The following is a 24,459-nucleotide window of genomic DNA, read 5'->3' as shown; positions in this document are numbered from 1 at the left end:
ACATTGCATTTTGTCTTTATGAGCCATGTCCTCTTCAAGCCAAGCACAGTCTCTTTTCAGTGGCAGCTCCCTAGAACTTCTGGCTTTCAGTGAGCCAGTGAAACAAATGCTGTTCTGAAGCCCTCCATGTAACAAACCCAAGTTCTTTACAAGTTCACGAAGTTAAAGACCAAAGCGTGTGTCTCCAGAGCAATCATTAGTTTAAATTCTCTTTCATTACATAGTCACACATCCCCAGTTCAGCCCCACAAAGAGCATCCATATAGTCAACAGTTTCTGAAGAGGTGAGGCAGAAACAAAGACAGTGTGAAGCCATTGATTACTGAGCATAGAAAGGGCTGTATGTATGTAAATAATTTGTCCTAAGAACAACCAGAGTGGGGAGATGTGCTACCTGATTGCAAATATTTACAAAGCTGTGAGCTTGAAGGCTAGAAAATGTTGAGAGAAGTATATAGAAGTTAGCACAGGGATAACGTGGTGAGGATGAGAGTGAGGAAAATCAGTGTGGCAAGCAGGAAATTTCCATTGTCTAGGCAAGATTTGTTTGTGATTTCCTGAGGGAGGCTGTGGGTTGTTCACTGGGATATATGGATTGGCACCCATCAATACCTTAGCAAATCCTTTAGGGCCTGCTCTCACAAAGGAAAGGAAGAAGAATGAAATTTAATGGGGTTTTTTCAGCCCTACTCTCCTCCTGTAAAGGCTTTTCCTAGGCAGACAGGTGTCATTGCAGGGGCACAGTGCACACACACCCCTAATGCTCCTGGACTAGAGAGGCTTATCCAGAGGAGCAAAAGCAGCCAAGGCTTTAAGCCCAGCATCTGTAGTCACATTTATCCTTGAAGTAAGTGCTCCAGCAGTGACATAATTGAGGACTGTCCTGTCTGCTCAGCATATGTCTGCAGGGGTCATTCATCCTTTCTGACACTGCAGAACATTAGCGGTTTTCTAGACTCACTTTCTCCTTCCGTCTTTCCGCTTGTGGCTAACCCTAATGGAGAGCTGGTGTCTAGGGACTCTTCTAGGAAAACTGGCCTGTTTGGAGAGCTGACTGTCTTGGAGCAGGTCCTATATTAGGGCAAAACCAGTCAGGTGTGTCCTACCGGGTGCTGGGTTTGTGCAATGGCCCCAGCAGGGCTGGTTGGGGTGGAGGGTCTGGCTGGCTGCAGGGGAAGGGGAGCGGAAGGCAACTGGTGATATTTGTGATGGCCACTTAGTGCTCGAGGGCTCTAATGGCAGCTGGGAACCAGGTTCCTGTGTTTGTGGGTTTGCTTATTTATTTACGCTCCTGTCTAAATAAAGCAGGGAGGAAGAATTTTAACACAGTGGTTGAAATGCATGGGACTGCAGCACTCTGTCCTGCTCAAGGGCATCTGGACAACTTGATAGAGAATGGATGGAACTTCTCTTGATAGAGAACGGAGGGACTTCAGAAAGTCTTAACTGGAAAAATACAGAAGAGAATGCAAAGCTTGATTCCTTCAAATTATTAAAATTTAGCTTGTTTTCCAGCAGAATCCTGCAGCCCAACCCCAGCCTCTCCATCTGCAGGTCACCATTTTGGCTATTGATGGTTTTATTTCTTCCCCTCCCTGGTGCCACTGCTGCTCCCCCATGACAGTGGTGCTCACACAGGTGCTGTCACTGTCCTCTCCTGTGCCTGTCCCTTTTGGGCTGTTGTCACCATCTGCAGCCTCTCCCCTGCTTGCAACACCAGCTTTGGACAGGGATGCTTGAGGCAGGCACAGAAGGGAGATATCCATGGCAACTTCCCCCAGCGGAGGTCTCAGGAAGTTTGGCCATGCACATCACCATCCCCAGTGTCTCTGCAGTGCTCTGACTGATGGAGGGTGGGGGTGCAGGTTGGGGTTTGCCCTGCCGTGAAATGCAGCGTTTCATTCAGCAGTGCTGGAGCTGGCACAGCTTTCCCACCAGCACAGAGGAGTTTAATCACATCATTAGAAGGTGTGACACTGCAGCCTCCGATGATGAGCTCTTTATTCTAACACGGCTTTCAACGTGTTTATCTGAGATGCCATCTGTGCCTGCACTACCTTCATTAGGAGACAAAGACTATGTATCTTCTGATGTTGGTCTACATTTCTGTGATGTTTCCCTGCTGAGAAACCACTGTTCAACTGGAGGGTGAGAACCCACACCTGAAGGAAGCAATACCCAAAATGCTTAAATGGGCCAAATAGACCATTAGGAAGTGCACTGTTTGGGGGAATCCGAAACTGGTACATGAAACTGGCTACAAGAAATGTCCAGCTATTTTAGTCCTGAAAGATTTTCATCTTGGTAAAGCAGTAAGGCCCCATGTTTTATCTAAAGTGCTGCATGTTTTCAGGAAAGCAAGGAACAGTTTTTAATTTTTAAAATACTTTCTACTTTTATACCTCCATACCATGCTTGTACATAGAAGTTTCTGGGTTGCTTGTCCAGGTTTTAGATACAAAACCATTACGATTTGTAGGTGCAGATCTGACTGTCCAGCTTTTCCCCTTAAAAACTCCATGGTATATGTTGTATATATTATTAACTGTATATTATATATGCAGCTATATATTTTTGTAGCTGTCCCTTGATCAACAAACTGGCAGCATAGTGTACTCATGGTGTTCTACTGCTCTTGACAAGATTCACACAACACAAACCAGGCAAGAGCTGCCACATCACAGTCTAGCTACACATGAAAAAAGGGAATGCTTCCATAGAGAGGTGGCATGCCCTGGCTTGTATCAGTTTTCTGTCTGTATGCTGCCAGGCTGATGCTCAGCGAATCTGACATTAACAAGAAATAGATTTCCAAGCAATCTAGCCTAATGAATTTTGAATATTATCATGATTAATGCTAAGGCAGTTGCACTGATAATCCAGTATCCAGAAGTAATGGAGCCTTATCTACATCTTGTGGAGTCCTCAGTCAGGAATGGCTTTGGCTGCAGACAAAGACGAGTGTTGCTGGTTACCCAGAGGGGAGGCACTGGCAGGACAGAGAGAGAGGCACGATGGAAAGGGAGATGATGAGATACCCATCTGAAAGCATTTCAGCATGGAGTGATCACACATGCAGGTTCTTTATTGCTGCTATTTCCTAAGCTACATTTCTCAGGCCATTTTCAGACTTGGCTTTTATACCACCAGGTTAAGATTTATTGGGCAAATATTTTTCCTCCTTCCCAAAGCCAGAAACTGGGTTGATTTTCATTCTCTGCATCGCTAAAAGAACAGAATCCTGATGGACATGTTGCTTACATCATGGTGGTTTAACTTAACTTCTATCTAATTAGCTTTCGAGCTTTTAAACACTTTTTGTAGCATTACCAGAGAAATGATAATGAAGATCATTCATGGGCAGTTTCTGCTGGCACGAGCAGTCTTTGCAGACTCCAGATCCCCTTTAAAGCTGGAACCAGCAGAGAGCTGCATCGTCTCTTGGTATTACATGTCTCTGAGCAGGCCTGTCCTAAGAAAATGTGTTCTGGTGGAAGGGTCTCCAGCCTTGTGGAGACAACTGGTAAATCTGTAAGGTACCTGACAAACTATCTGGAGGCTGTAGTCCAAATAGATTTAGTGGCATTCCCAGCCTCTGCTGTTATCTGGGCAGTGACCATGAGAAAGGTAGCTTTTGACCAGCCATGATGTGTGCCCATCATGTGTCTGTGGTACAGAGGACTTCAGAGGCCACCACCCTGCACACACAGACCCAAGCTGAGCAGGGAACTCCAGGGTCTCCTGGGAAGCTGACCAGAGAACCCTTCCTCAGCACTACCACTTTATGAGTTCCTAGAGTGGGGCTGTGCCATTCTGGGCCACAAGAAGCTTTCAGTAGGTGGCCCTGAGTATCAGTTTGGTCACCTCTCCTCCACCTGGGAAGGCTCTGGCAGCAACCCTTAGGACAAGGGTTTAGGACTTGCTAGGAGCTGGTGGTGGCCTTGCTGACCTCTTCACCACATGTTTTACAAACTACAGCTCCTCTGATCCCACAGCCTCCCAGCTGAATAAGGCATGGGTGGGGCTTCTCACAGTTTATACCCTGGTGTTGGAGATCATGGCTTCTGGAACTTTCACCCAGATGAACATGGCCATTCCTCTGCAGGCTGATTGTGCAGCTGTTTCCAAACAGCGAGTGCAGCTGCTTTGAGTTTTGGGAAGAAAAGATGAAGAGTGAGTTGTAGTAAGGGGCACACCAAGCAGATTATTGGCAAACATAATTAAAAATATATGTGCAATTTCACTTTGTTCCCCTTGTCTTAACCATCCTCTGCATTACCTCTGGCATTTTTAGACAGTCGATAATGTGGCTGAGAGGACTCTTGGGCACAGGCAGCTCTTAGAGCAGCAGTGATTTATCTCAGACCGTTTTGAGGTAGCAGAATTTACCTCTAGCTACAGCCACCCCTCCATGTCTGCCCTCCCTCATTTGCATAAGTAATTGGCAGCTTGTTAATGGCTCATTAGGAATGCTGAAAACCGTGGGATTAAAACACACTCAGTGGAGCAGAGACGAGGGGTGTGGGGGGGAAAAGGCCGATGTCCCTGTTTGCAAATTACACTGCTTGATTCAACGTGATTCAGAATTACAGGTCATAAAGCAACTAGATTGTTAAATGAAGTAAGGAAAAACAATGTCAATGGCAGGTTTTATTTTTAGACTCATGTTTAAACACAGTATGTGCATCTAGGGGGAACAAACAGTCCCTTGCCAAACAGTCCTACTGACAGCAGGAAGCTCTCACCCCTTTCTTGGTTTCACATTAACCCTGCCTGGTCTGTGTTTCCTGCTCCTGAACAAGTCCATCTGGCTCCTTACATCACCTCATGGCAGGGACATTCGGTTCCTTTTCCCGTGTTCTCTCTGGGTAAATCCAATCTCCTTGCCTCTAGCAGCAGGCAACAGCATGTCCCTTTCCTTGGGTAAGACTGGGACACACAGAAGAGCTCCACACAAGTAGAAGAAACAGCTCCAGGTTGCTTTGTGCATTCTGTAAATCTCAGAAATGCCTAGAAAACTGTTGTGAGATCTTTGGTTGCTGGCATGCAGGGAGGCAGGCAGGCAGCCTTTTGCTGTGGCACTGTCAGAGCCTGCAGTGGAGGAGATGGTTGGTGTAGCCACTGAGAATTGTGAGAGGATCACATCTGCTGTTCCCAGAGAGTGGAGTGTGGTGAGAACACAGTCAAGCAAGTTGAAAAGTTTGTTGGAAGCTTTTTGTTGTTTGCTGGCTGTTTAATCTCACGTTCAGCACTGGCTATGACAGCAGTGACTGCAGAGGCACGAGAGGTGAAGGCAAGGACAGGGCTTTGGTGGCTTTTGAATCGCTTAGAAGAGGCTCAGCCCGTGGGCTGGAGCAGGCCTAACACACGATGCCTTTCCATCAGGAGAACACCTTGGGGATTTTTGGAGGCCACGGTAATTCTGGCAATGGTGCAGTCTTAGATATAGCTAGGAGCTTTCTTCCTGGATAAACTGAAAGGAAATTACAGATAAAGCACTTGGGAATCACATCCAGTCATAATTTGAAGTTAAATTCAGCAACCTCTGATCTAAACTTGGGTACTTAAGAGCCTACTAAGGTGACAATTGAAACTATGAAGTGGGGACAGCTAAGGTTCAGCAAAGCTCAGCTCTGTCTGGCATGTCAGAGTTAATCCCTCTGCTTTGTAAAAGGTGCCCAGGAATCTGTCAGGACTCACAGCAGCAAAATACTGGCACATCTGAAAAATTTCTCAGTGCAGCTGGATCCAGGCTGAAGGCAAGGAAGGAGTGTCTCCTCCTGGATCCCCAGCCAGGAGCATGTGCTGCTCTTTGCATCACCCTGAGAAGTCATCTCCTTGTGCCCCAACCTGGACTGACAAAACATTGACTCACAAAGGCACTATCTACAGCAGTTTTGTTTGTTGTTCTCCAAGAGCTCAGCTTAGCCAAACAGAGCAGCATTTCCTCCTTCTTGCTTTCATTGCTTTTATTTATTTTTTTTTGTCCTTACATCCTCCCAGATGACCCTGAGAGCCACCTGTGGCTCTTTTTCATACAAGGCTGTCCAGAGCTGCTGAATTAACACCACATCCTGCCTTCAGCAGCAATCAGTGTGTCCTGATGGGGACTTAGAGCTGGCTGCTGGGGGAAGGCTCAGAGCTGGATCACCCAGCTCCTAGTGCTGAGCTCTAAAGGACATATGATTTGGTGTGGTCCAGCCTGGGATGGCATCCAGGCTTGCAATGAAAGAAGATCCCAGATCTCCCCTACCTACAGCAGCAGGAACAGAGATGGCATCAGAGAATGTGTGTCTTATCACTAGGCTGAGTGGATTAAGGGTTGAGTGGAATTTCCTGGAGAGCAATGTTACCAAGGTCTCCACTACTGCTACGTGATTCTGTACAAACTCAAATGTCTCTGCTTCCCGCACAAAAATGGGAAGTTCAAATAATGCTGCACAGTACAAAGACATCTACAGTGGTTGTTGTGATCTTCCCAAGGCAGGAGCAGAGCCTCCATCAAGTGTGCCAGAGGCAGGAGGCAAGGTGTCAAATGACCTTGGAAAGCAAATGTCAAGTGACCAAGGAAAACAAAAGCACTGGGTTTTTGTTTTTGTTGGTAGTGGTTTTTCTGGTGCGTTTTGGGTTTTTTTGGGTTTGTTTGGTTTGATTTTTATTTCAACACTGCAACGGAAACTGCACAAAAAGAAAAATAAGACACAGGCTAAGAGTGTGCTGGAGACCAAATCCCATTCTCAGCTGAGATCCATGGAGCTGCCTTCCAGCTGTGGGTGTAGAAAAGATGGCTCAGTAGATCCCCTTTGAATCTGCTTTGGGCTACAGACCTGGTGCTGGCATGTGAGCTGGGAAGGGGAAAAACAATGCTTCCCACCAAAAGTTGCCTTTAATGTGCTAGTATCTCTATTCCCAACAGCCCTAAATTTGCATGAGGCTTTTTCAGCCCTACTCAGGTTTTGTTTTCCAGGTTATCTCTGCTGGTGGCCCAAACTGTGGATTTATTGCACAGTCTTTGCTGAACACTGCTGCTCCACTACTTGCTGCTGTACTGTCAGACTCACAGGGGGATAACATGTCATCTTTTCCTTTCCTAATCAGCTGAATGTCATTCAGAAAGCTGGGACAAGGAGAACTTTTCCCCCAGACACCAGCTTTCCTTGGTAGCAGACAAACCTCAAGCCTTATAATACTACTTGTATATAGCACTTATATAGCTTTACATCCTCAAAGTTCTGTACTAGCATTAAGTAATTATCTCTCTCCCTAATGGCCATTAATGCTGGCCTTTCATGAACCTCCCCCAGCTCCTCGAGGTTCATATCTAATCCAGCAATAAGCTGCTCAGAGGGAGTGGCTGGCTATCTTGCAAGTCCATGGGCTTGGATGTGTAATGAGGCTTCAGAGCAGGGGCCAGGTGCCCTGGAGTATCAGAAACAGGGCTGTGGATCAGGCTATGCCCTTGGGAGCAGCCACTACACAGGGATGGAATTGAGTAGGTGATACTGCTATCTTGAAATGGAGAAGAAGAAAACTTTGGCTGCTCGGAGGATGTGCACTGATTGCTCTATTTATTACCAGGATAGCATTGTGAACAGAAAGAGCTGAGCAGTGGGAATAACATGTCAGTGTGGGCATGGGGTGTTGATCTAGGGAGAGAAAGTTAGCTAAAAATGTCAAACAAAGCTAGACAGCCATGGCAATGGGATAAAGAGGCCAGTCTGCAGGTCTGTGAAGCATTAAAATAACAAGGCAAAAGGGCAAGCTTGGCAGCATCATAGGATTTAAAGAGAGGAGCAGAAGAGGATTTACTTGTCTTATTTGCTTGCAAGCAGAGCCCTCTTCCAAGCCATGGAGTGTCTTCAGGGGAGATGTTGTAATGCCAGTCTTTCAGGACATTTTACCCTTGGGGAAGGTGAGCCTACCCATTAGCAGGGCTCTCCCATCCCTAGCTCCCAAGAGAAATGGAGAAGATGGTGTGGGAAGATGACATGGCTGTTTTAGAGGAGTCTCAGAAGTAGCATGCTCTTAACAAAACCAGTCCTGCATGGTCACTTATTTCTGAAACCTGCTAGACCCAGCTCTAAGCAAGCAGAGGCTGAAATAAACTTTCACCTTCCCCCTAAAGGCATAATAATTATTTCCAAAGCCAAGGATATGCCTTCTAGGCTGGCACTGCAAGAGGAAAACAGCACCCTGTTTTTCAGCCTGATTTAATGGCATCATTTTGCTTCTATGCTTCTGGCAATGGCTGGTCCTGTAAAACAAGTATGTAGCTGTGGGAATCACGTGCCAGTCTGCAGTGGCAGAACCCAGCTCACAATCACCACACATTATGCAAAGGATTTCTGTCACCCTGGACACACTCTGCTTCCTGTGGCATCGCTAGCACAATCCCTCTGTGCTCAGCTCTAAATCATTTTGCTACATCACCAAATAACAGGGTATGGCTGACTGCAGACCAAGAGGACTTGGTGCTCACTTACTGCACAGCTTCAGAGCAGGACCTTTCCCTGCCTTCCTGCATCTGTTTTCTCATCTGTGAAATGGGAATTTTAATCCTAATCAGTTTGCAAGGGAAACAGTAAGGGATAGTCAAAGGCAATCCTTTAAAGTGTAATAGTCAGCCTTATGTGCTAGGTTAGACATTGGAGTGGGTTTATGGTGGAGTTTAATTGATGCCTGTTCTGCTTATGGCTGGTAAGTGCAAGGCTTTATCTTTGCTCTCAAAAATGTGGCACTCTGTTCAAGATGCAAAAGATGCCTCTGCAAGGAACACCTTCTCATCTTTGAGCATATCTGGGCTGTGTTTTGGGATCCACAGATTTCTGGGCATTGCTTGTTTGAATTTTCTTCCCCAAATTGATTTGATTATTAATTATTACCAGATTAATTTGTAGTAAAAGCTGTGTCTCACATGGCTGGGAGGAATGCTTTGGCTGTTCCTGAACTTCAACCTATGAGCTAAGCCAGGGTTGTGTCACATCCTTGGGACAGCTCTTGACTGTGTATGTCATTTTGCTGGCAGATCTTCACCAGGGTGTGTCTAGAGGAGACCAAAGACCTTGACTTTATTTTAGCTTATTAGAACTGAGATGGCATTACTGGCTTCTCTGCTCTGCTTTCAGAGCCAGATCTTCGAGTGGTGTAAATCAGGACCCTCCCATTGGAGCAGTGCTGCTGTGATGCTGTCTGTGTAAGCTGAGGGCCTGGTTCACACGTTCTGAACTGCTCTAAGAGCTGTGCAAAAGGGAGTTAACTGTGCTCAGTGCATTGTACTACCTGTAATCACAAATGATCCTGCAAGACTCAGGATATTGCACATGTAGAGACCTTTTCAACAAGTAATCATTTTGAGATTGCTGGAAAACTGCAGAGTTAGTGCTACTTAAAGGAGAATAAAATAAGCATTAGCACAAAACAGTTTTTGCAACAATCAAGTTTGATGTATGTCCTGTTCTGCTTATAACATTTCCTTAGAGCCCTTTTCAAGAAGGGGAAAGTAACTTGTAAAAGCTGGGAATGTAGGGAAGAGCTAAATTTGCAGCCAGGGTTTTGAAGGAACAAACAAAGAAAAGCATATTTCCATTTCCACTACAGTGGAACATTCTTGGGAGTTCAGAGCAGCAAGCTGAGAACACACCAGCCAAGCCGCCCCTGAACAGGAGGTGTGGAGCTGCAAAGAGCTTTTTATCTTCAAGGGTCTGCACTTAGGAAAGAAAGATCTCCCCAAGACTTTTAAAAATCCTCTTTTTTGAGGGAGGGTCTGTTTCAGAGTAAAGGAAAGGGCTGGTCTGCAGCCATTTGAGTACAACACTGCAAACCTGAGTCTAAATTCTGTCGAACCCCACAGAAATCTGAACCCCTTCATGCAGAAAGCCAGCTGAGCATCCTACCCCTTTCACACCCTATTCCAACACACCTCCCTCTTGCTTCCAAGCACTGCAATGTCCCTGTGCTGACCCTTCCCCACACTAGTTCTGCTTTAATCAGTCGAAGAAACCTGTGGAAAAACTGGCAGCTCAGAGGAGAGCTTTTGTTTGTAAAAGAAATGTTTCCATCCGAGCGAGCGTAACAATCTCATTACTTGGAATAGGCACACATATGCTGGAACCCTGGATAGCAGATACCATCTCCCCTCATCCTTCATAGGACCAGAAAGATTTGTGCCTGTTTGATTCAGCTGCAGTGCTACAAAGTTATTAGCACTGCTTTTTTGGTGTCCCTAATGAGACAAGCAGTCTTCCAAGCAGCTCCACAAAAGCACTTTTCTTATCACCGCTAAAGCCTCAGACACTTTACCCTCAGCAGAAACAAGTGTGGAGACTTGCAGCCCTGCTGCTTCCAGCACTGGCTGGTCGTAGCAATTAGCTGTTTCCCCACAGATGGAGCTCCTTGTGCAGAAGGATAGAACAGAAAAACACTTGTGCTGTTCAGAGAAACTTGTTTAGGAATCTCTAGTGAATCCAAAGGTAGATCCATCTGCTTTGGAACTGTTTGCATGTATCCTGCAAGCCTCCTGTGCCCCTGCTGGATTCATGTGCCTTGCAGAAGAGCTGACTTACCTGAGGAAACGCCTTTCCCTGGCTTGGCATACTCCAATTTTAGACACCTAGTTCCAAACTCTCCAAGGGGCTGGCTTTCCCTCCTCCATTAAGTGATGGGCATATCCCTGCCTATAAGAGCCTGTTCTTTACCAACAGACCAATATTTGCAGTGTGGTCCTGCAGTCATTTACATATTGAATGCGCTCTGAAAAGGTCTGTAGCAGCTTTTTGAGCACGAAACCCTTCATGCAATTAGGTGATGCACAGATGCCTGTGCATGGCATAGAGAACCTTTCTGAAGAGGAACAGCCCTCATGCTGTATTTCTGGTGGGTGCCTCAGAGTATTGAGGCCTTGAAATGTTTTGCTGACCACTCTTGCTCTGTGTCCAGGTTCAGCAGACTGTAGGGCTGGAGTATGTTCTTGGCATTTTGCATTTGATTGCCTTACCAGCCCATTTTGGGCAGAGAGGATGCAATTTATCTTGATACATTTCACTCCCTATGCCTCACATTAACCAGGTGGGATTGGTGGGAAAACCCATGAGTGGTGGGGGAGGCAGGAGCCAGCCCAGCTTTTTGGAACAGCTCCTTGTTGCTGTAGTTGCCAGGGAGGCCCTGAGATTGTGGACATCATATCAGAGCTGACTTGACATGGGGTTCTCAGATGCTGGAACAGGCTCCACAGAGAAGTGCTGACAGCTCTGAGCTTGGCAGAGCTCAGGGAGTGTTTGGACAGTGCTCTCAGGCACAGGGTGTGATTATTGGGGTGTCCTGCATAGGGCCAGGAGCTTGACTCAATGATCTAATTGTGTGACCCCTTCCTCAGGACTGTCACCACTCAGATTTCCCTGTGCCTTTGTCCTCACCCAGGTTGGAGGACACACCATGCTGCCTATCCGCTGGATGCCTCCGGAGAGCATCATGTACAGGAAATTCACAACAGAGAGTGACGTCTGGAGCTTCGGGGTGATCCTCTGGGAGATTTTCACATATGGGAAGCAGCCCTGGTTCCAGCTCTCAAACACAGAGGTACAACAATGTTGAGACACCTCAGCTGAAAACTGTAGTTTTTGCCATCTCTCCTTTCCAGGTTGTTTGCAAAGAAATTCGTACGTGGATGGTCCCCTCCTTGCCACCCCCATGGTGAAGCCATAGGACAAATGTCATTATCTCAGTTTAAGAACTGGGAAAACTGAGGCCTGCAGGAATCAAAGAGCTCTGCCAAAGCCATGTACTCGCTAATCCTCAGCCCCTTGCTGCTAAGTTCCTGACGTATCTGTCACATCTCATAAACTCTCGGGGTGCTGCCAGAACTGGGGATACCCAAATTACTGCTGGGATCTAAGTCATGCCTTGAATTTCCCCTGGTTTCTCCTTTCGTAGCTAAAGCTCCTACTGCAGGCTCCAGTTTGTGAGAAATTGATTTAAGCCTGATGTACTGCATGTGGCACATTTCCTTGGAGATTTTGCCATTGGGGTATCTATAATATGGTTTGCCCCAGTTCACTGAGGGTGGAACTCAGGGAGCTTGTTTGCCTTTCTAATTTCTTTGACTAACAAAAGTTGCAGCCCACCAGGACAGGGCTGCACTGTAAAAATGTTGAGGGAAGGCTGGCTGGGATTAGCAGGGTGTCACTGCTGAGGTTTGAGGCACATCAGCAGAAATGCATTGGAAGATTTTTGCTTGGAATAGCAGGAGGTATTATAGAAGAGGAAAAAGATGCATTGACATAGCAGTGTGTGGGAACCTTGAACATTTTTATCCTACTGTGTATCTAATGGATTTCAGAAATTTCACCTTTTGTAATGAAAAATGTGCATTTTCTGCTTTCTGGATAGAGATCCCTTAATTAAGTGAGTTGCAGAGATGGCAAATCCAAGGTGTAGCTTTACAGCTCTAATACTTGCCCATTCGTGTGCTCAATGGGGCCTGACTGTATATCCCAAAGTAGCACACGCAAACATTTTAGAGGCACAAACAATGGAATCGACAGCGACAGAAGTTATTTGTCACGCTGTTTAATGAGCTGCTCTTGCATTTCCCTGCGAGAGTAAATACAAACACACACAAATGGGCATGTGGAGTTTGAACATGGGCAATAGGCACGCTGGAGTGTGACAGCTCAGCTTTGCCCAGGCATTCTGCCTCAGTTTCCTTTGCAGGGTAGTAGGGCTGAAAATAGCCACTCTTAATCCTGAGGGTGTATTGGTTTGCCACCATCCCTGGGATAAAATATCATCCTTCCCTCACCTGTTGGTGTATCCACTTCTTTCTGCCTGCTGACCACCGTATCCTGGTGGGAGGGAGCCAGGATAGCTCTCATTTTTCAGTTTGTGGAGGGATGGGCAGAACCTATGTGGCTGCAGACCTCCGCCAGCTCATGGATGGTGTGGCATGAGAGCAAGTCCCTGGGGCAGCCCAGATGCAGTGCCAGAGCCCCACGGAGAGGCAGAGCCCATGGAGGGACAGGTCAATGAGCCTGTGCCAAGCTCCTGGCTGCCAGGACTGGACCAGGAGCAAGCACCAGGCTGGCCTAGCATCTCCCCTGATGGGTGTTGGCGTTGGCAAGGCTGGGATGCCCAGTCCCTCCTGTGCCACCTGCATGCCCTCATACCCCCACAGCATTTTCAGCAGGTTTTTCCAAGTCTGGGAGAAACCCACTGTGAGCAGAGGAATGAGGCAGGGCACCACTCAGCCAGTCCATTAACTTCCCTCTACACCTTTTCTTTTCCCTGGAGAGAAAGAGCCCAGCACAGAGCTCCTGTGCATGTCCAGGATGTCTTGACAGGAGCCATAATTCACCTCCTCCCCCAAAGTGAGCAGCCAGCAGCTCTGTGGCAATTCAGGCTTCTCTTCATGCTGTGTCTTGCTTTCCTCACTTTCAGTGGGTCCTAATCTCTCCCCTCTGTATTTGTATGCAAACAGCACAGTGATAAGGAACCCCTGAGCTGTGTGGTGGGACCATTACTATTCATAAATGATAAACTCCAAACCCCTCTTGCTGGGTGGCTTCCCTCAACACAGTGCTTGGGACTGGTGTTTATCTGCAGAGCGTGGCAGGCCGCTCGCACGCTGCAATGCTGGGACTCATCAACCCCAAACAAGGAGGCCAGGCAGTAATAGCAGCTCTCTGGAAACTCATATTTCCCTTTCCTTTTCATTCATTCTTCCAGTAAACAATACATGAGAGGACCCTTAGGGGAGTCCTTTCCAATGTCATCCCTCCAAAGAGACTTTACTGTTATCCAGGACCTCACATTTTTCTCATTAGCAGCACCAATTTGACCCAAAACAGAGTGATAACATTGTAGATTTTTTTTCTCCTTCACAGATGTGATTTGACATGAAATTTCATTCTTTTAGTTGCTTTTCTATGTCAGAAAGAGGAAGAAAGAGGAGAACTATGTAGAGAAAGATGCTCTGAACTCTTCCTTATACACCTCTCCTGGGCTTTGCAATGGAAAGGACTCTTGGTTTTCAGACAAGAAAAATATGATTTCAGCTGTGCAAAATATTACTGTACTTTGGGGATTTTAAGACTTTTTTTCCTTCTTCATTTACCAGGAAATACTGACATCATAAATTAAAACCTATTTCATTTGCTTGTGACCTCCTCTTTGGAGGCTGCATTGAGGTAGGTAGGTGTCAAATGGGGAAGGTTTTTGGGATCTGAAAAAGTGCAGCTGGAGACAAACTTTTTGTGGTAAAATTATCATTAGCAACAAGCAGGTGAGCATTGAGGATGTGCAGATCTGAGATTTGGCTTCTCAGCGCTCCCATTAGCTACCTGGTGCCACATCAGCCAAGCAGTATCAGGGACAGGGCATCCTCCATAAACAGCCCAGCTGGTGTTCAGTGGTTTTTTTTCTTTCTTTCTTTTAGGTCATTGAGTGCATTACCCAAGGCCGAGTTTTGGAAAGGCCCCGAGTCTGCCCCAAGGAGGTTTACGACATCATGTTGGGCTGCTGGCAGAGGGAACCTCAGCAACGGCTCAACATCAAGGAGATCTACAAGATCCTCCATGCTCTGGGCAAGGCCACACCAATCTACCTGGACATCCTTGGCTAGCAGTGGCCACTTGTTGGAAGTCCCTGCTCCTTCCTCCCGTCCTTCCTTCCCTCTCCCCCTCCCAAACCTTTTGCCCCTCAGCTCCCAAGCAAACATCTTCATATAAACTCAAGTGCCTGCTACACATACAACACTGAAAACAAAAAAAAAGCAAAACAAAAAGCAAACCAACAAAAATCCCACAGAACAACAACCTGTAAGGCAGTTTGGCTTATATATATTTATAGATATCTCTCTCTATATAACTTCCACACCAATACAGAAAGAAGCTGCTGTTACAGACAATTGTGAGACTATATATTAAAAAAAAAAAAAAAAAGAAACAAAAAAGGGAGAAAAAGTACTTAAATATATATATATAATTAAAATGAACTAAAAAAAAAAAAAAAAAAAAAGGGAAAGAAAGGAGAAGGTATCTTTCCCCCGAGCAATCAAGCAGTGAAATGTAACCCTGCTGTGAGAATGGTTCGGGCGCTGGGCAGGGCTCTAGACTGGCTATGGCAGTGATGCCATCCTGGGTAGGAGCCCCAGGAAGAAAGTCTTGCCCTGGTTGTATGATATGCACTGAATGTGTGAAATCAGTCCTCCCTTTTTTGTCCCTGCCTCCCTCCCTCCTTGCCAGCCCGCAGGTGATGGGCACAAAGCCAGGGCAGTGCCCCTGGATGAACTCTCTTTTACCACTCCCTTCCCTCCCTTCCTCTCAAACCCTCATCCCTTTCTGCCTTCCTGCCCTTTTCCTCCCTCCAACATTTCAGGACAATTTTTCTAATTTGCTGATTCTTAAATGTATAGACTCAAGGCTTTCGAACACACAGTCAAAGGATTGTGGCACCTACGGGTAAAACACACCCCGGGGAGCAGCCGCCCTCCCGCAGGCCGCAGGCTCCTGCCCCAGCCCTCCCCTGCCCCGAACCGGCTGCTCCAGGGCTGGGACAGCAGCGGGACCAAAGTGGCTGTGCCTGGGAGCCGAGGGGGGGTCCTGGGGACCCGGTTCCGAATCATCCCCAACCCATTCCAGTGTGTGAGACAGGAGTGCTGCTCGCCCAGGGCACTTTGGGAGGAACAACCCCACTCCTTGCCACCCTTATGGCTGTTGGTGGCCATGGGGTTGTTCCCCTGCCCTCAGCTGTCTGTACCAGGGCCAAACTGGCCCCCGGTGTAAACTTTTAGTGAGCAGGGTTGGATCCTTGCTCCCCGCATGGGGGAAACGCTACAGGGTGCAGACAGCTGGGAACGTGCCTGCAACCCTGCTGGGCATGTCTGTGGGGTCAGCACATCCCAGCGCTCTTCCCCCACATCCTCTCCCCTTCCCCATTCCTGCCCCAAGCCTCAGCCCAAGCCTCAGGCACAAGCCAGCGGGGGACAGGGAGGGGGACCAGGCTTGTGAGATGGCTGGGAACCTACCAACACCTGCCTGCAGCTCCCTTGCCATTCTCCTCACGTCCCCATCCCCTGAAAGGATTGATGCATCTGCCTTTGAGCTGTTGTGAAATGCAGAGGCTGAAGAATAGCTCCACAGGCAGCCCCGGGAGGAGGGGGGAAGGAGGGGAAGGTGCCTTCAGGAGCAGACGGCTCAGCGGATGGCCGCAGCGGCCAGCCTTGCATCTCAATGAGGGGAAGGGCCTGACAGGCAGCAACAGGGGGTGCTGGGGACAGGGAGGGAGAGACAGCGGCATCCTCGCTGTGGCCGATCTTCCCTGAGCGGAAAATAATCCTGACCTGGGGAAACACTCAGTCCGATGCTGAATCCTGCCTGTCCGGACCGGGCCGAGAATACAAAACCTTTCTGGGCCTTTCTTTCATATGGATAATGGAGGATGAGGGGGAACCTCAGCTTGGCAGCTGCTCTCAGGAGGCAGGGAATGGGCGGCACAGGCATTGTCAAGGCAATTTTGAGAAGGCAACAACTGCCAGCACAAAAATAGCCTGCTCGGATATGGCACTTGTGGAAGGCAATGCAAATGGGGGAAGAGGGGACAGAGAAGGGATCTTGGCTCCTTCCCCATGGCCAGAGTAATATTCATGTCCAGGATGCAGGGGGAGATAGGTGGCTGGTTATGGCTTGCACTGAAAGGGAAGATCTTGCATTCTCTCCCCATCCCCCATGTCTCCTGACAGTCAATATCTCTCACACATGGCACTGGCATGACCTGTCTGATGGTTTCAGATAGAGGCAGGGGACACTGCTAAAGGAGGATTGTGGTGGCAGCAGCAGCTGTGGGTTTATTCTGTGCTTGTGTAATGAGCAGTGCGAGCCTGGGGTGGGAGATGATGGGTGGCAGTAGCCACGTGGGAGTAAGGGCACAACTTTCCTCTGGCTGCTAGAGAGATCTGTGCTAGTGGGACAGACTCGTGCTGGGGGACCTGCACAGACTGCGCAGACTGCCACTGAACAGGCACCAGGTGCTCACAGCACCACCAGTGACAGCATGGTCATGGACAAGGGTGTGGGCCAGCACCAGGAGTTCACACACAGGATCTCTGTACCATGCTGCCTCTCCATAGCAGGATCTTGCTCTTTTGGGAGAGGATATCCTGCCTATTTAGGTCCAATTATTATAGGGGAAAAGACTGGTTAAAAGATTGCTGGCCCCAGCCTGGCTCCCTTTTTGTGCAGGCTGCTTTGGCTGAAAGGATTGGAGATTCAGCACAGGAAGAGAACAGGCAATGGCTATTAATTGTCCAGCATCTCCAGAAGAAAACCCTTTCTGGGGCAGCCTGTCCCTTACCCCAAGTGGCTTCTTGCTCATGTGGCTTCCAGGCTCTGTGCCAGGTTGTGCAAGGCCACAATTTTGTCCACCCCTCTCTCTCTCTCTCTCTCTCTCTCTCATTCCCGTGCTCTCATTTATTTTTTGGCCAACATCATGGGCTTTTACACTATGAAGTCACCTACAGACACTGGTTCCCAGCTGATGAGATTCTCTTGTCACAGCTGCACAGCAGCCACATGCTCCCTTCCCTCAATTCTTTCCTCCTTCCCCTCCTCCCCAGCACCACACCCTGTCCCTTTCACCACCTCTTTGTACTGTCACAATGAGGTGAGCTCAGGAACCGAGTGTGACACCGAGCCTCGCTGCATGTTTAGGATTAGGTGGCCTGTGAGGAGAGTTTATGGGTTCCACAGAAGATGGCAAGTGGCTGAGACCAATGCTCAGGCTCTGGCTGCTTTGCTCTTAGCCCCACCAGTGACTGCCTTGGAGAAAGGTCCTTTTGTCAGAGTTAATTGTGAACTGTTGCTCAGAAGAGCTGGATAAGCTGCAGTTCTGTGCTATGATGTCTGCTCTGTTACTGCTCTGGTCCACTTGGCCTGTCGTTGGATGGAGGTTTGTTGGGAGCGATGAGAAGATTGCTTTGTGTTCAAATAGAAACTGCTGCACCCCTTTTTGGCATGACAGTTTTGGAGGGGAAGAGGGAAAGCAGCTGTGCTGCATTCCTGGTGAACACCCTGAGACCTCATTTCCAGAAGCACCTTTCCTGGAGCAGAAGAGAGCTTCCCATCAGCATGGACTGGTGATCTTCCCTGTAGGAAGAGGGGCTCTGCGATGGGGTTATATGTGAGGGGAAGAAAAGCAGATTTTGAGGGAAACTCTCACAGAGTATCAACATCTGAGTGTTTGGAGTCAAAGAGGAATGAGTTCATGCTTCTTTATTTCTCAGAGAGATACTTCCTATGCCCTGCCTCTACTCAGAGCAGAGAGCTATCCCTGCTGCCTGGGAACACCGACGTGTCTCACCCAGCTCTGGGGCAAGCCAGGCCAGAGACCTTCCCACCCCCCAGCCTCTTCCATCTGCCATTTTCTCAAGGGACTTGTGAAAGGGAGGTGGAAGGAACACCAGCCAGAGCACAGCTGAGAAGGGACAATAGGGTCGTCCTGTCCCAGCTGCATGCTGCTCCCTAAAAATTAAAATTGTTTGCACCAACTCAGTCACCCAAGGATGTCACTGAAATGATGCTTTCTTGGAAGTGAAGGTGCTATTTTGGTGCATGGTACAGGTGGAAATTTTGTGCCAGGGCTGCAAACTGCAGGCAGTGAATGTGGCTTCAGCCTCAGGGTCTCATCAGTGACCTGGCTTGTTTTCTCCTGCCATTATTCTTCCTTCCACCCCAGTCTGACAGGTTGCAAGACAGAAGCTGAAATATAGCAAGGGGAAGAGATGCAGAGATCTGCCAGACTGAAAGTCCATCCTGTCTCCTGCAAAACTTGCCCATCTGGCCTTTTTAGATGTCCCTCAGTACGTGGATTTAGGGGGCTGAAAAAGTCTGAACTGCCTATCCTTGGGTCTGCAGGGTGTTGAATTGCAGGCGGGTGACTCTGGGAACTATCTGCCCAGACAAATATGAAAACTGTGGAATGCCTTTAAAGAGGCTGCTTGCTTGAGAGACAACGTTAGCTTTGAGTTGTTTGCTTGTCCCCAGGAGTGGGTGGAACAAGGTGAGAAAATATGTGGAGGAATAAAGGAGCCAAGGAAAGGGAAAGGCTGGTTTTAGAAAGCAACCAAGTATCTTGGGTTGGGAAATAAAGACAGGTTAGGGGAGTGTGGTGAAGTTTAAGTAGCACAATGGATACAAGCAAAAACAAAAGAAAATGGCAATGTACTGCAGCTTCAGGAAAAGTTAGCTATAAAGCTGGGAAAGTGCTGGTTTAAAAAGAAGGCAGAAAACAATAAAATCAAGAGACTGTTTATGCAGGTGGGAAACAAATCACTAGACTTTGTGCTTTTCTGTGATTTTTTTTCCTGTAAGAAAATGCAATTAAAAGAAGGGCTGAAATGTTATGCTGTTTCAGGGGCACAGACAGAAGTACAATACTCTATGAGCTGTTTCCTTTTATGTGAAAAGATCTTATTTCCCAGAACTCAAATGTATAGGTTTCCTTAGTTCAGGATATGGGTTGAGGATTGCAGACACAGTCACCACAAGCCCCCAAACCCAGAGGTAGTTTGGAACACTTGATCAGCATTCATTCGTGTGCCAGTCTGTGTGAAGACATTATTTTGTTCAGCATGCCATCTTAAGTTTTTTAAAAAATCTTTCTAATTTCCTTCCTCCCCAGGGAGTATCTATATCCTTTCCTGATCTGGCCAGGAATCAGCTGAAGCACTACAGCCATGGCTTGTACCCAATGTTTTCATTAACAGCACTAGGTGTGTCCTATGCTTGTGAGGCAGTGATGAACAAGGGGAAAAAAGGAGATCCTGGCTACGACACCACTCTGTGGTGGTTCCTCTGATAGCTGGAAGGCTCTGGACATCAACAGGGCTCCTCTGCTACAAGACTCACATAGAGTTGCACAGGAGTATCTCGGTGCAACCCAAAAGTTTTGTTCTCCATTCATGTTCAGTGGCTTTCTGATGGATGGTGGGCTCATAGAGCCTTGGCATAAAGGTGGTGTCTCCAAATGAGTACCAAACATAGAAGAAGAGAAAATTCCCCTCTCAGCTCTGCTTTTCAGGAGTGGATAAACTTGCTTAACACTAAGCTACCTTCTCTACTCCTCCACCACAGTGTCTCTTACATCAGTACCTGTTTAATGTTTACAAAGCTGCTAAATCCTAAAAATTCTTCTCCCTTTGCTGCTGTCCTTGAAAGTAGAGATATTGAGTTTCAAGCCTGGAGAAAGTAGGTGTTTTCAAAACATCTGTTCTGGCTGGCAGTGTCATAAATGACACAGGCAGAGACGTCAGTCGCTGCTCTGGGAGTAATGGAGGAGCATTCCATCTCTCCTGTGCCTCTTTTTCCTTTCCAATGCAACACTGAGACATGAAACTGCTCCCTGAGAGAAGTGATTTGAGTCCTATTGCTTGCAATTTTGAAAAACTGAACTGAGGAAAGAGATAAGAGACTGAAGAGAAGGAAGGACAAAATATTCCAGCTTTCCCCAACAGTTAAGTAAGCTGATCAGTTTTGTGTCGGTGGCTTGGGTTTCTCATGGACTCAATCTGACAGCTCTTTTCAAACTAAAGGAATGACCATTTGTTCCTCCTCCCTTCTGCTATTCCCACAATTTCAGCATCTCTGCAAGGAGAAAAGAGGCATCACAAATCTAACCATCTCTTCCCCACACTGTCAGGAGTCCTCCACAGGAACTGCTCTCCCTCCCAGCACAAGTGACTGATCCCACTGCTGAAAACTGGAACACTTGTTCTGAGGAGGAGTTTAAACTGCTGAACTACTTGCTGCTTAGGACAAGGTCCCAGCAGGGAAGGGCTGAAATACCTCTAAAGAAAATCGTAGCTCTGGGAGGTCCAAATGTCTTCTTGCATGCTTTGTCTTGCTCTCTGCTGGCTTTCAGCCTCTCCAGTCTTTACTGCTTGGTACTCAGGTAACTGAGTTTCTGCATTCCCTCCCTTTACTGAGCGTGAAGGACTGGTGAAGCTGTTTGATTTCAATGTGGTAGGTAAGATCAGATTTCTCCCTCCATGCCCTCTTCTTTTTCTCCCTGTGCAGCTCCTGTCCTTGCAGTTCTCAGGACTTGACTAGGAGAGTTTTTAAATGAAGTGAAAGTCTTAATGTGAGGTGAATCCCGAGACCACAAACAGTTTGGACTTCAAACAGTGAGAAAATTGGCGCCGGATGATTCCGCACACAAAGCAGAAAACTTTCATTTCCTGCAGGCAGGATGGAATTGACTGTTATATTAAGACTTCAGAAGGAGCACTGCCCCGGAGTAATTTCACTGCTGTCAGGCAGTGTTGACATCTAGATTAACCTCTGTGCAGTGAATTTTACAGCAAAGCTCATTGTAATGCATGTGGGGTATCTCCTGTAAATCCCAGCTGAAGCCCACAGTGTCCCACCCTTCTGCACAGGAGAAAGGGTCGGGGAGCAGCCGCTATCATTTTTGACCCCAGCAAAGCGTGACTCCAACCTCATCCAGGTCAGTTCTGCTGAAACTGATTATCTGCTGTGCTAAAGTGACAATAGCTCCATCCTATATTTTTTCCTTCTAATTCCCCTAAGAGTTTACATCACAAGGCTGAAATTTTTGCCAGTGACAAACAGCTCCCTTCATGTATCCAGCCAGCAGTAGTCCTAATTAAAAGTTAGTTAACTACTGGCAATTAGCTGCTTGCACTGATTAACTCCAAGACATACAATCCCCAAACACAAAGCTCTGATCAGATGTGATCTAAATGGCAAACAAACTCCCAGCTGATGTGAGATGGTGGCATCCAGTCCTGCTCACCAGCACACAGGCACGCGATGAACGCTGCCCACCACACCAAAACTGCATGAATTAAAGCAATTCACACAGTTAACTCAGTGCAAGTCAGAGGACATTGCAAAAGAAGCCCCTTGGCTCTGGAAATTAATGCTCTTGCTGATAAGTTGAAAGCATAGGCCTGACCTCAAGTCCTTCTGTCTTTTGCTGTAAGAAGAGATTGAGCAGTGGGATTTCCCAGGCAGGACCACAACAGCTTCTTCACTTCTGTGCTGGCAGAGACAATCCTTTCTGTGGTTCTTAAGATACATCTCTGAGATTCACTTTGTGAAAAAAAAACCAAACCAAACCACTAGCATATAAGAAAAATATAGAAGAGGAAGGAGAAGTTTCTTTCTGTTTTTTTCACACCTGCTTATTCATACACTTATTTTCCTACTCTATACAATAGACATTGCAGTCATCTGCAGGAGATTCTAGACAAGAGAAAAGCTATCAGGTGCTGAAGAGATCAACCACTAGCCCTAAGGGCAAAATCCCAATAGTACTTCTAGAAATCTCTTTCAGAGCCCGTCCCTCCTCTCACCCACAGCTCTTCATAGCAGGCTTACCATTATATTTGCCAAAGGTTTTGTACAGCCTGTGAAGAGGTGACATATCTTCAGTTTCCCCTCATCTTCAGAAGGAATTGTGACATTTCTGTAATTCAACCCATCAGGAAGATTCCTTCAAACTAACATTTATTACCCCCAATCAGAATACAGCTGAAAAGGCTACCCAAGGTTATAGAAAAGGTCAAGCTCTTGCTTTGGACTGGAATTTGCTTTGGAAGGAATTTGATGGACCAATTTAACCACCACAGCACATCAAAACCTGGTGGCTTCATTTAAAAAGTAATCAGTATTGTATTTCGCTTTAGACATCCGTGCATTAGTGTTCTGCAAATATGATTTCCTCTTTGTTTGCATTATTGATGCCATAAAATGTCAGACACATTAAAGTAAAAAGAAAGAGGCCAACCTTTGGGGTTTGGAATGATTCTGGCTGAATTGCAGTTGGGTTACTTTCCTTTTTATTTCCCATGGCAGTGATGCACTGTTACTCATTCTGCTATTGTTTTACAAAGAGTTCTCTGTACGTGTATTTATTCAGCCAACCATATTTCAGGAAACACATAACCCTGATATTATTTACTGTATGTGGCAGCATGTGTGAATGTGTGCTGGGCAGAGGAGGGGAGGTGGAGCTTTTTACAAGAGCCCTCCCATGTCTGGTGGTGTGTTGGCTTTGTGCAGTGCTGCATGAATCTCTCCTGCTCAGGTGCCTGGTTTGATTTAACCTCAAGAACTGAATTTTGTAATCAGGATTTGAGGTCTTCTGGTTTAGCACTGCCCAGAATCTGTCATCTGCTCTCACCATTCAGCAGCCATCTGCTATCCACAGAGGTTCCTAGATGTCTATGCCACAGAGATTACACAGTAATTGAGTCTCAGGCATGTGATAGAGGAGTTTTAGCTCATTCTGATCCTGGACCAACAGCAAGTTTGCTGATTTAACTTGGTTCCCACCCAAGGTTCACTGACTACAGTTCCCAAGACAAATTCTCTTAGCTGCTCTGTGCTTTTTCTCACAGACCATTACAAGTACAGGCCTTGGTGGCTGTAGCTCTCTGCCCCACCTCTCTATAATGAATGTGGATCCATTTTTCAGTATTCCTGGGAATTTTTTTGAAGGATACTCTCCCTCCTAAAATATAAGAAATTCTCAAGTATTCTGTCTTCTTTGAAGAAAAAATGAAGAAGTAAGGTGGAAATATCTCCCCTATGTAGAGATTTTCATCAGTGGTAAAATTTCAACTTTTTCTCCCAATGACAGCAGGACTTGGGTGCAGGGAGAGAAGAATACAGTGGAGTAATATAAGGAAGGAACTCAGCTAGGACCTGGACTGCAAAGTCATCTGTTCACTTACTAAGCCCTTGCCAACTTCATACAGGAAGAAATCCCCAGCTTTTATTGAGCTTCAGACTCCTGCCCAGCTCTCTTGTTCATACTCCAGTTTCTCCAGACTTTCAGATGACCTTCAGATCTCCTTATCTCCACAGATCCTTCCCAGGGCTATCCAAACAGCCCAAAGAAGTGATGACAGGGGCTGAATGGGTGTGTAATTCAGTGTCTTCCTCTCCCTTTTTCATCAGGGGCAGAGATAGTGAAAGTGACAGAACAGAAAAATTATTTTCCCCAACAGCAGTGATCCAGTCTCTTTTTAAACTCCGATATTTAAGATGCCATACAGCAGTACCTATAAATATGCTTTGAAATGTTGAATGAGCACAAGAGTATATTTGATTTTGTTTTTATGCCTATAATTTCTCTCACCAAGAATTCAGCTGTTACTCAGCTCCCAGCAGGTTGTTCTGATTGCTGGAGAGATGGTTGGGATTGATTCCGGCTGTGACCTGTTCCAGTCCAGCCTCATTCCTGTGTAGCTAGATTGAAACAATAGAAATCAGCAAGAGACTGAATTGTTGTTCCTGTGTAACTGAACTTTCTTGTGCAACTCCAGGCTAAATGTAGAAGGAGTTGATGACCCACAACTTTGAAGTCAGTAAAGGCTGTAGATAGTGAGAGGCACTGAACAGATATTAGGAACAGAACAGCAGGAGAAAGAGAAATGCTACAAGA

General features: G+C 46.8%; 1 protein-coding gene across 5 annotated transcripts in view; it reads left to right on the top strand.

The window, feature by feature from the left end:
* Positions 1-14,859, top strand: part of NTRK3 (neurotrophic receptor tyrosine kinase 3) — a 204,160-nt gene extending 189,301 nt beyond the window's left edge. For all 5 annotated transcript variants that reach the window (XM_005521589.3, XM_005521588.3, XM_088063101.1 and 2 more), the window contains 2 exons: positions 11,416-11,574; positions 14,429-14,859. In XM_005521589.3, coding sequence (XP_005521646.1) covers positions 11,416-11,574; positions 14,429-14,614 — 345 coding nt within the window. In that variant the 3' untranslated portion in view covers positions 14,615-14,859. The remainder of the gene's footprint in view (positions 1-11,415; positions 11,575-14,428) is intronic.
* Positions 14,860-24,459: the final 9,600 nt, after the last annotated feature.

This window comes from Pseudopodoces humilis, chromosome 16 (genome assembly GCF_049639895.1).
Source record: "Pseudopodoces humilis isolate 2021_Gansu_Grassland_sample_001 chromosome 16, ASM4963989v1, whole genome shotgun sequence".
Lineage (NCBI taxonomy): Eukaryota > Metazoa > Chordata > Aves > Passeriformes > Paridae > Pseudopodoces > Pseudopodoces humilis.
The sequence above is the reverse complement of the archived record's forward strand: the minus strand, read 5'-3'. Positions and strand labels throughout refer to the sequence as shown.